The sequence below is a fragment of the Myotis nattereri genome (assembly GCF_964212035.1).
Source record: "Myotis nattereri genome assembly, chromosome: X".
NCBI lineage: Eukaryota > Metazoa > Chordata > Mammalia > Chiroptera > Vespertilionidae > Myotis > Myotis nattereri.
In genome coordinates this window covers 100,755,640-100,768,152 of record NC_138078.1, presented here as the reverse complement: position 1 = coordinate 100,768,152, position 12,513 = coordinate 100,755,640, and the positions used below count along the sequence as shown (strand labels likewise).

The 12,513-nt window shown below is 42.4% G+C and overlaps 1 protein-coding gene across 1 annotated transcript in view; it reads right to left on the bottom strand.

Moving 5' to 3' along the window:
- Window positions 1-12,513, bottom strand: part of TMEM164 (transmembrane protein 164) — a 214,079-nt gene that overhangs the window by 25,928 nt on the left and 175,638 nt on the right. Inside the window, exon 5 of the mRNA XM_081115373.1 lies at window positions 8,666-8,744. Within this exon, the coding sequence (XP_080971499.1) occupies window positions 8,666-8,744 (79 nt within the window). The remainder of the gene's footprint in view (window positions 1-8,665; window positions 8,745-12,513) is intronic.

Sequence of the window (12,513 nt, the reverse complement as noted above, 5' to 3'; positions counted from 1 at the left end):
AGATCCCGGTCACCCACGTGATCACAAGGGTAAACCACTGATATGCTACAGCATATTCGTTGTTAGATAATTTTGCCCAACTGTAGGCCAATGTTAAGTATTCTGAGCATGTTTAAGGCAGGCTAGGGCAAGCCATGATGCTCATTTGGTAGGTTAGATATATTAAATGCTTTTTGACTTAGGATATTTTCAACTTATGATGGGCTAATTGGGACTCTACAACATCATAAGTTAAGGAGCATGTGTATATCAATGAGTTATGTGAGAAAAGAATCAAGAAGAAAAACAAACTGATTTGATACCCTTTTTAAAAAAACTTTCACTGACTTTCCTCAGCTCGTAGAAGAAAGATCAAACCTCTGCCCGTGACCAAAAAGTCCTCCATATCTGACCCCTGCTTGCCCCTCAGATCTGGTGTTACCCATTCTCCCTAGGCTCCCTCTCCTGTCCTGCTGTTATACATACCATTTTGTCCTGTTATAAGTAATCCTACACTTCCTTGTAAATTTCTCTACTCATCCTTCAGCTCTCAGTTAAAATGTCACTTCCTCAGGGAACACTCTCCCAAACCTCTAACCCAGGTTAGCTTGTGTTATAAACTCTCATAAAAACATGTTCCTGCCGAAACCGGTTTGGCTCAGTGGATAGAGCGTCGGCCTGCGGACTGGAAGGTCCCAGGTTCGATTCTGGTCAAGGGCATGTACCTGGGTTGCGGGCACATCCCCAGTGGGAGATGTGCAGGAGGCGGCTGATCGATGTTTCTCTCCAATCGATGTTTCTAACTCTCTATCTCTCTCTCCCTTCCTCTCTGTAAAAAATCAATAATATATATATTTTTAAAAACATGTTCCTTTCCTTCAGAGTACCCACCTCAGTTATACAAGGTGGGGTAAAAGTAGCTTTACAGTTGTTCGTATGGAAAATAATATAATAATAAATAATAATACAAGAATAAACTGTTTTGTGTGCTCACAACTGCAGACCTTACTTTTGCCCCACCCTATACATTCATTTCTGTGATTATTTGATTCACATCTGTCTCTTCCCACTACAATAAAATTATGGTATTCACTCATCCAGGTACCCCAGGGGCCAGTGCAGAGCCTAGCATAAATAAGGCACATATAGCCAAACCGGTTTGGCTCAGTGGATAGAGCGTCGGCCTGCGGACTGAAGGGTCCCGGGTTCGATTCCGGTCAAGGGCATGTACCTGGGTTGCGGGCACATCCCCAGTGGGGGATGTGCAGGAGGCGGCTGATCGATGTTTCTCTCTCATCGATGTTTCTGACTCTCTATCTCTCTCCCTTCCTCTCTGTAAAATATCAATAAAATATATTTTAAAAAAAATAAGGCACATATAAATATGTTGCTGTTTTTTGAATGTTTGTATCCGCCAAAATTCATATGGTGGAATCCTAACCCCCAAATATGATGCTATTAGGAGATGGTGCCTTTGGGAGATATTTAGGTCATGAAGGTGGAGCCCTCCTGATGGGATCAGTGCTTTAGAGAAGAGGCTCCAGAGAAATCCCTCACCCCTCCTACCATATGAGAACACAGTCAGAAGGTGCTGGCTATGAACCAGGAAGAGGGTCCTCACCAGAAGGTGACCATGCTGGCCTCTTGATATGAACTTCCAAGATTCCAGAACTATGAGAAATAAACTTACTTACGTTTTTTATAAGCTACTCAGCTGGTAGTATGTTGTTATAGCAGCCTGAACAGACTAAGGCACATGTGTTAAATGAATGGATGAATCAGATAAAGGGGTAGGGATGATTACCAGGTTTTAGTTGGGGTGACTGAGTGGTACCATCTCTCAAAACAACCACAGGAAGAACAGCAGGGCTGATGAGGAAGATAATGAGTGCAGCATGGACAGGTTGAGTTTGAGGTGTGCTTGGGATGCTCAGGTGGAGGAGTTGAGTAACAATATGAAACTGAATCTCCTAAGTCTGGGCTGTAGATAGGAATGTGATGGTCATCACTGTACAGACTGCTGGTTAAATTGTGCAAGCGCACGGACCATGCCAGGAATAGCAAGCGGAAGGTGAGCCCAGAACAGAACTCTGAGGAAATCAACATCTCAGAAAATAGAGAAAAAATAACTGAAGAAGACAGGAAGACATACTCAGTGAGGTAGGTAAGGCAAGAGAGGGAGAGATTTTGAAAGCCCTGAGAGCAGAGTCTTATCCATGTAACACTTTTATTATTATTATGTATAAGATATGGATCCTTAAATCTGTTCTTCCCCTAAAATATATTTGTTTATAAGAGAAACTTTATATTATCCATGAAATCCTGGATTTACTGCACTGGGTATCCATTGTTATATATGTTAAATACATTAACTATTTTTTAAGTTTATTTCTGTACCACATGAAATCACCTCATGAGGTTTTGAGAGCAAAATTATAATAGAAACCATGAAATTTTAATGGCCCAAATATAAATTACTTGGGAGATTTTCTCTAGTAGGCCAGCCAACACTGGGCATTGGGATTGGACACTGGTCCTAGCGAAAGGGGCAAGGGAGTGAGACATTTTCAGGAGCTGGTGAAAGGAAAGTTCCAGTAATCAGACATAGTAGTATAAGTTGGCTGGGAAAAGGAGGAGGCTGAAAGGAGTAGAGATTTAGGTCAAAGAAAGGAATGCAGAGGCTTACGATATCAGACAGAGGAGTTTTAGGGGAAGGAGGAGGCAAGGTACAGATGGCTGAAAAGAAGGGGATGCAGAAGTCACCCAAATAAGAAGCCCAAACCTTGAGAAGATGGGGGTGGAATGAGCAATCCTCACTGGAAGGCTCTCAGGATGCTGACTAGCATTGTAATGGAAAATTTGAGAGCCCATGAGCCAAAGACATCTAGGAATGTAGTGCAAGTGACCAAGAGGTTAGGTGGTGGTGATGATGAAAAAGGTCAAGAGAATGGAAAAGTAGAAGCATTTTCACTTAAGCAGAGATGAAATAATGGAAGAGACAGTAGGGAGCAGGCCAAAGAGAAAGAGCAGTCTCCAGTAGAGGGAGCTTCAGGCAAGACATAGGACTTCGTTCTGTGAAGAGTTGGAGTTGGGGCTAGAGCAGTGCTTCTCAACCTTGGCTGCACATTAGGATCACCTGGGAATCTTTTTAAAATCCTGATTTCTGGGCCTCATCCTCCGGAAATTCTGTTTCTTTGTTATGGGGTGGGACCACAACATTAGTAACAAAGAAACAGAATTTCTGGAGGATGAGGCCCAGAAATCAGGATTTTAAAAAGATTCCCAGGTGATTCTAATGGGCAGCCAAGGTTGAGAACCACTGGGCTAGAGGGTTTATACAAAAAAATATAGTTACAGAGAGCCAAAGGCAAAGAGTTGGGAGATCAAGAAACAGAAATCAAGAGCCAGGCTGGAGGAAAAAAAGAGCAGTGTGGACAAAGATGGTGGTGCAGAAGGACTGAAGGAACAAGAAAGAATGGGGTTCCTGATAAGCACCACTCAGCCACCTCCAAACCACAGGAAGAAGCAGGAGTGTGCCTTTTAGGAAAACAGAGTTCCTGAAAACAAGAGCTATCTATAGGAGGGCCATCTTGCCTTGCATAAAAACCCCCGAGTCAGTTATTTCTAGAAAATTATAAGAGAGTTCTAGAGAAAAGAAGCCCCAAACCCTCATTTTTTTTATTTATAAGGAATTATCTTCCCATTGCTCACGGCAGACCTACTTCCCCTCTGCAAGGCCTAAAACCAAGGCTTTGCTGAAGGTCAAACCAGCCCAAGGAAATCCAGATTATCCTCTAAATGCCATGATTTCCCCCAGCTGAACAGCAGAGGGCAGCAAAGAGCCATAAAGGAAGCTGAGCCCAAGCAGGAGCCCAGAAATAGTGAAGAAGGGAAAGTGAACCAGGCTTCAGCAATCATATCATGCTCCCGTGGTACTCTCTGTCATACTGACCATGTTATATTACAATTGTCTGTCTTCTCCTATAGATGAGAAGGGGAGACTCCCAGCATGATGTGGTTAGGAGACAGACTTCTGTCTTTTAGGAAAACATGTTATGTGGAAAAGAATACTGGTTTGGGAGGGAATTTAGGCTGACTTTGAATCTGGGCTGTGGGCAAGGTACCTAATATTTCTGAGTCTTGGTTTTCTTCTCTGTAGAAGGAAGATTTTTTTTTCACCAGGTTAGTTGTGATGAGAAAATAGATAAAACATGCCTAGCACAGTATGTCACACATCGTAAACACTCAATAAAAAGTAGCTATTGATATTTACTGTAGTTATTATTGATGTTATTATTATAGCCTCTTCTCAAGGTAAGACACCAGAGGAGAAGGGAAAAAATCATAAACATTAGGAAATAAATTGGAATTAAAACTTGGAATCCCTACTTCCTCAGCTCAGTCCCCCTAAATGGTGCAATAATAGACACAATAGAAGGCCACAGTGGGTCAAGGGCTGTGGTTCCAGTGGTTAGAGCATTGGCTCACATACCAAACGATGTCTCTCTCTCTTTCCTTCTCTCTCCCCTCCCTTCTGCCCTCTCTTCTCTACAATTCAATGGAAAAAATATCCTTGGCTGAAGACTAACAACAAAAAAGAAGGCCACAGTGGAATCACCCACTTCTAGAAGGTGCTGCTTCCCAGATTTTGGTTTGTTTGTTGAGTCAGTGGGAAGAGTGGGGAATGGCTAGTTGGTTTTTTTATGTCAGACCTGTCTAGCTCAGGTCCCTGACAGATTTTTATAGCACCTCAGAGCACAAACAGGTTTAACTAAATAGCCATGTGCACCCCTCAGAACTTACATTGCAAACATCAGAAACCAGCAACAAGTGGTGGGGTCTGGAGCCCTGGGACAGCTGCCTGCCTGATGCCCTTCATAATGTGTCTATTATTAGGAAGCTATTTCCTGTGCCACAGGGGACAGACAAGAGAAATGGCACAGGCTTCCTTGTTACTGGAACTTCAGACTTCCCTTAAAGGTTAGAGGGGAAAATACTGTGTTTAAAGCAAACTGAAAGTTAAGATCTCTCGGGGGGGGGGGAAGTCAAGATCTCTTTGACAGTGTGAGACCCTAAGTGGCTGTTCGGGGTAAAAACAGTCTTCAAGAATCTGCCGAAACCGGTTTGGCTCAGTGGATAGAGCGTCGGCCTGTGGACTGAGGGGTCCCAGGTTCGATTCCGGTCAAGGGCATGTACCTGGATTGCGGGCACATCCCCAGTGGGAGATGTACAGGAGGCAGCTGATCGATGTTTCTCTCCCATCGATGTTTCTGACTCTATCTCTCTCTCTTCCTCTCTGTAAAAAATCAATAAAAAATATCTTTAAAAAAAAAAAAGAATCTATCTACTTATATAAAAACCCTGGGTGGTGTTCATCACAACCAGAACCACGACCAAGCAGAAGGAAGTCAGTCCTGTAGGGGTTGTCTTGGCAACTGCTATGCCCTCCTCCAAGCTGTTTCCCAGAGCTGTTTCCTGTAAGGGCAGGGTTTGAGGCAGGAACCTGCCCTGGGAGCATGGAGCCATTATCTTTATAAAGTGTGCTGCACCAGCAAGCCAAGGGTGAACCTGGGTGGGGGTGGCTGAAAGGCTTAGAAAAGACAGACAAGAGAATGAAAGCCGGGTCTCGGTGGGACGCTGCTTCTTTGAGAGACAGCGACCACAACCACAGCCATGCCTTTATTTTATAGCAGATGCTATGAGGCAAAGTAAGGGCATGACCAAGATGTTTACAACATTCTCCTGGGTTTCAATCCTACTCAACTACATGCACCTGAACTCTATCAAGCCTACATCACTCAGGCACGTGGGGCCACGTGTTCAGACCATAGGTTCAAGCTTACAACTGCAGCTGTTGGCTATAATTGTGCTGGGAGGGCCCTGCCCTCCAAGCTGGGACTTGCATGTGGCAATGAGAGGACTGTGCCCTCTCATCAGTCCAAGGCTTGAACCTGTCCAAAACACTGTAGCGGCTCCCCACAATGAAGTTTTAATTCTGTTCCTTTGTTACTAATGTTGTGTCCCCACCCCATAACAAAGAAACAATTTCCGGAGGATGAGGACCAGGAATCAGGATTTTAAAAAGATTCCCAGGTGATTCTAATGTGCAGCCAAGGTTGAGAACCACTGCTATAGATACTATTAAAAATATATCTAAACATGCAATTCTTTGTCCAAAAAATGAGCATGTTCAAAAATTAAATGAAGAAAATTTGGATATACTCGATGGAGATTTTCTCACATATTTGAGTGATGATTCCATTGATTCCACAGATAATGCTGAAAAGGAAAATTTTCCCATCGAATTTCTTAATAGTATTACTCCTTCGGGAATGCTGTGTCATACATTAAAATTGAAAGTGGGTGCAATCATCATGCTATTGAGAAATCTCAATAGTAAATGGGGTCTTTGTAATGGTACCAGATTTATTATCAAAAGATTACAACCTAACATTATTGAAGCTGAAGTATTAACAGGATCTGCAGAGGGAGAGGCTGTTCTGATTCCAAGAATTAATTTGTCCCCATCTGACACTGGCCTCCCATTTAAATTGATTTGACGATGGTTTCCCGTGATGCCAGCATTTGTGATGACTATTAATAAATCACAAGGACAAACTCTGGACAAAGTAGGCATATTCCTAAATGAACCCGTTTTTGCACCTGGTCAGTTATATGTTGCTTTCTCTCGAGTTTGAAGAGCATGTGATGTTACAGTTAAAGTTCTAAGTACTTCATCACAAGGGAAATCAGTCAAGCACTCTGAAAGTGTTTTCACTCTTAACATGGTGTACAGGGAGATATTAGAATAAGTTTAATCACTTTATCAGTCATTGTTTGCATCACTGTTATTTTTTTTAAATATATTTTATCGATCAGCTGCCTCCTGCACACCCCCTACTGGGGATGTGCCCGCAACCAAGGTACATGCCCTTGACCGGAATCGAACCTGGGACCCTTCAGTCCACAGGCTGATGCTCTATCCACTGAGCCAAACTGGCTAGGGCATCACTGTTATTTTTATATCATGTTTTTGTTGTTTCATATCATGTTTTTGTTGTTTTCATATCATGTTTTTGTCAGTTTTATATCATGCCTCTGTTTTTATATCCTTTTGTTACTGTTTATTTATTAATAAATTTATATATTATTTTCATATACATTTTACTAATTTCCTTTCATCTCTCACATTTCTATTATAGAGAAAGGGCCAATAGCAATATTAAAATATCTCTGCTAATTAATTCCCTTTTATAAAAGATATATTTTATTGATTTTTTACAGAGAGGAAGGGAGAGGGATAGAGAATTAGAAACATCGATGAGAGAGAAACATCGATCAGCTGCCTCCTGCACACTCCCCACTGAGGATGTGCCCACATCCAAGGTACATGCCCTTGACCGGAATCGAACCTGGAACCCTTGAGTCTGCATGCCGATGCTCTATCCACTGAGCCAAACCGGTTAGGGCAATTAATTCCCTTTTAATGTGCACGAATTTCGTACACCGGGCTACAAGTATTAAAATATTTCTCCTAATTAATTTCCTTTCAATGTGCAAAAATTTGTGCACCGGGCCACTAGTATTCAGATAACTCCTAAGAATCACAAATGAGAGAAACCAAGGACAGGGGGCAAATCTCTGGGCTGGTAGTAGCTGACATAGACAGTAATAATGTGCGTCCTCCAACATGTCCCTAGATTGACTGGTCCTGAGGCTGTATCATGCCAGAAGTTCTTAAGGATTCCTGAGTTAGAGGAAGCACACTTCCAAACCATCTTTCACTGGGCTCAAGGGCCCATGTGGACTTGTGTCATATTTAATGCAATATAAATGAAACCCTTGCTGCCTGGGGTAAGGTAGGGAGGGTTGATCTCTGAGAAAACTCCCAGCAATACAAATAAAGAGGTTGGTGGCTAAGAGTAGAAGAGGATGTCTTCCAGGTATAGGCCTTACAGGATGGTAAGAACACAGAAAGAGCTGCTCCCATACTTAGCCCAAAAAGGATAGGAACTACCCTTCCCTTTTGTCTACTATACAATAGAGAGAAGGGATAATTTAAGGGGCATTGCATGGTCACAAAACAGTTTCCATTCTAGGCCACCTCTCCCAGGTTGGTGGTCTCAACCTCATGACCAAATGAATGTTTTCAATAATTTATTTTACATGAAGGTCACTGCTTTCACCCATCTCTTCCCTCAATCCCATAACCCCACAGTCCCTGGACTTCTTGCCTCTTTCAGTATTTCTTTGGTTCTGAAAGGATGGATATAATGAGCAAGAGCACAAAGTCTGCCTCTTAAAAGAACTGAGTGCTTCCTACTCTCCTTCCACCCTATACTCACACTAAGACAAGGGGAAGGCACAAGCACGAGTGAGTGACAGAGTGTGGGAAGTTTCATGCAAACCCAAACAACCACAGACAAAGAACCCAAGGCATAGGCCCTGGCACAGGCAGTCAGCAGCACCAAGCTCATCCACAAAAGATGGTTCTGAAAAGCCCCCAGACTCTTTGCAGGCCCCGTCCATGCCCATTTCCCACTGTCTGGCATAAAGCATGCTGCATAAACCCAGCCAGACAGCACCTTAAGATCCTCGTAGGCAGCCAAGAGGTTATGACTCCTCAAAACAGAAGGGAGCATCTAGGTGTTGGGGTGGCACAGGGGTGTGGTTTTGCTGGCCTTACCTCCTTTCCAAAGCAGGTAGATGGGCACCACGTAGAGCATAACATGCTGAATGTAATATACCTCCAATTCAAAGGGGAGCTGTAAGGACAGGAGGGAGAGGTGTTTCAGAACAGAAAGCACACATTTCCACAGATTCTGAACTTGAACACTCTTGCCACATCTTAGCAAACCCATGCATTTCACCAGTTCACCTCCCTTCACAATGAGACAAAAAACAAAAACAAAAAAAAAAAAACAAGTGAAATGAATATACCTATGACCTAGGCTGGCATCTTCCAATGTGTATTTTGCAGAAATGGTACTTGAAAAATGTTCCACTAAGAAAGTTCGTTACCCCGTAACTTCTGTCTGTAAAAACCAGTGGGGATTGTGGCTGAGTGAGATGGAGGGCTCTGGAGTCACAGGAAGCTCTTCTTAAAGGGACCAAACACAGACTTACTTGGACTCTCTCCTTCTGAGTTCCAGTACTGGGGCAGCAGCTTGAACAGAATCAGGGACATATGGGAGGAATTGAATTGTCTGGCATCAGGGAGAGAGATGGTGGGTGGGCAGCTTTCTTCCAGACAGAAGTGCTGGCAGAGGCCATTGCTCCTTTTCTGAGACTCACCCCCATAGAGCTGAAAGGCAGGTGCCATATCTGAGTATCCATCAACCTGGCACACACTGTTTGCCCCATCTTGGTGATTCCCTGAAGCTCTCCTCCACCCAACTTTTGAGCTCATTTGAGTTGTTTCCAGTGGCTTTTCAATATGAACAGCCTGTCTTGCATCATACTTCAGACTTTCCTAAATCTCTCTAACAAGATGCATCTGGCCTCTGCATACTCTATACATCTTGCTAAGTAAACCCAGGCCTAGCACTAGTGGAAGCCTGGCACTGGTTCACAGCATGGTCTCTCCTTGGCACTTCCAAGCCAAGCACAAGTAGCAACAATCTGCAGAACACTCTGTAGCCTGTACCAGGTGGCTCCAAGCTGCGCACAGGCAGTGGCTGACCTTGCACCTCCCAGAAGTCCCCAGAGCCAGTGCACCCAATGGACAGATTCATACCAAACTGGATTAAAATCCCACAACCTCCATGAGTGACACAATCAAGAGCCATACTCAGAGAGCACCAAAGACCCTGTTAGTCCTGTTAGGGTTGAATCCTGCATAGCAGCTCCTCTGATGTAGTCACAGCTGGTCAGCATGGGAGTCAATCCCTCCCAGTGATGTGCCAACAGCAATCAAGGCTCAACTACAACAAGTCTGTGCACACCTGGAGTGCCCAGCTCAAGTGGCTGGGAAAGCTGTGCCACTGGGCCCTACAGGACACCTACTACACAAGGCCACTCTACCAATTCCAGGAGACATAGCAGCTCTAGATAATATATAGAAACTAAAACTGGGAAGCAGCCAAAATATAGAGAAACATAAACAGATCCCAAATGAAAGAACATGAGAAATTTCCAGAAAAAGAACTAAGGCAAGCTAATGACCAGATACAGAGTTCAACACTGCTTATAAGGATGCTCAAGGAACTTAGTGAGAACTTCAATAGCATGAAAAAAGAAATAGAAGCCACAAAAAAAGAACCAGTCATAAATGAAGGATATAGTAACTACTAGAGGCCCTGTGCATGAAATTCATGCACTCCATAGGGGAGGGGGTCACTAAGCCTGGCCTGCACCCTCTCACAGTCCTGGAACCCTTTGGGGGTGTCTGACTGATGACTTAGGCCTGCTCCCAGCCGGGCTTAAGCCAGCTAACCTACCAGTCAGAGCATCTGCCCCCTGGTGGTCAGTGCACATCATAGCAACTGGTCAACCAGTCAACTGTCTAACCCCTGGTGGTTAGTGCACATCATAGGGAGCAGGTGAGCGGCCTTAGCATATCATTAGCATATTACGCTTTGACTGGTTGAACAGCCAAATGGATGAACAGACACTTAGCATATTAGGCTTTTATCATATAGGATAATGAAGAATACATTATAGCAGTGGTTCTCAACCTTCCTAATGCCGCGACCCTTTAATACAGTTCCTCATATTGTGGTGACCCCCAACCATAAAATTATTTTCGTTCCTACTTCATAACTGTAATTTTGCTAGTTATAAATTGTAATGTAAATATCTGATATGCAAGATGTATTTAGGCGACCCCTGTGAAAGGATCGTTTGACCCACAAAGGGGTCGCAACCCACAGGTTGAGAACCACTGCATTATAGGGAATAAACAGTAGAGTAGATAAAGCAGAGGATAAAATAAGTGATTTGGAAGATAAAAAAAGCATAAAATATACAATCAGAACAGAAAAAGAAAATATATTTTAAAAAATGAGAATAGTGTAAGGAGCCTCTGGGACAACTTCAAGCATACCAACATTCACAACATGGGGGTGCTGAAAGAAGAAGAGAGAGAGCAAGAAATTGAAAACCTACTTGAAAAAATGATGACAGAAAACTTCTCTAACTTGGTGAAGGAAATGGACATTCAAGTCTAGGAAGCACAGAAAGTCCCAAACAAGATGAACCCAAAGAGTCCCACATCAAGATACATCATAATTAAAATGCAAAATATTAAAGACAAAGAATCTTAAAAGCAGCAAGAGAAAAGCAATTAGTTACCTACAAAAGAGCTCCCATATGACTGTCAATTGATTTCTTAGCAGAAACTTTGCAGGCCACAAAGGATTAGCAAGAAATATTCAAAGTCATGAAAAGCAAGGTCCTAAAACCAAGATTACTCTACCCAGCAAAGCTATCATTTAGAATCGAGGACAGATAAAGCGCTTCCCAGACAAGGAGTTTGTCACCATCAAACCAGTATTACAAGAAATGTTAAAGGGTCTTCTTTAAGAATAAGAGGGGGAAAAGATAAAAAATATGAACAACAAAATGGCAATAAATATCTATCTCTCAACAATTGAATCTAAAAAACAAAATAAACAAGCAGAACAGACTCATAGATACAGAGACCATTTTGATAGTTACCACATGGGAGAGGGGTTAGGGGATGAGTGAAAAAGTTGAAGGGATTAAGAAGTATAAATTGGCTGCTACAGAATAGTTATGGGGATGTAATATACAACACAGGGAATATAGTCAATAATATTCTAATAACTATGTGTGGTGTCAGATGGGCACAAGATTTATTGGGATGATCACTTAGTAAATTATGTAATGTCTAATCACTGGGATGAACACCTGAAACTAATATAATATTGTATGTCAAGTGTAATTAAAAATAAAAAAAGATTTTTTTAAAAGATAATGAAAGTTGGTTAAAAGGGTAAGAAATATTCCATACAATATATTCTTTTGAAGACTCACCATGTATATTAGTGGTATATGAAAGACCTGGGTGGTCTCTACAATTACAATTGTTTATACAGTGTTTCCCAAACTTAGTTAGCTAGTGCCTTTTTACAAATAACACTCAGTATTCTGAAGAAAGACTCAGTATACTGGAAGAAAGACAATGTTATTTCACCTCCTGTTCCAGGTGAGTAGCTGGTGAACTATTTAAAAGCTTATTTATCAGTTGACATGAAGAGCATATGGAATAGAATTTATTATTCCTAATTTCCAAATGAAAAAAAATTGATTGCTAGATCCAATGTGGTCTAGATCCAAGAAGAACTAGTTTTCCCACTGGATATTTGGGGTCAGTCCAGAGTTAGTCCTACTTTTGGGTGAAGACCAAGCAATTGGGCCAATATTTTTTGTCATACATTGCCAAAAATGTCTCCAACCTCCCTCCATCTAACACGCCCACACATTCACTCCTGTTTCCCATCTCTCTCTCTCCAAATGGAAGCTCTGGATTACCAAGGCAGAGCACAGTTTCAAGTTGGCATGAGCACCATG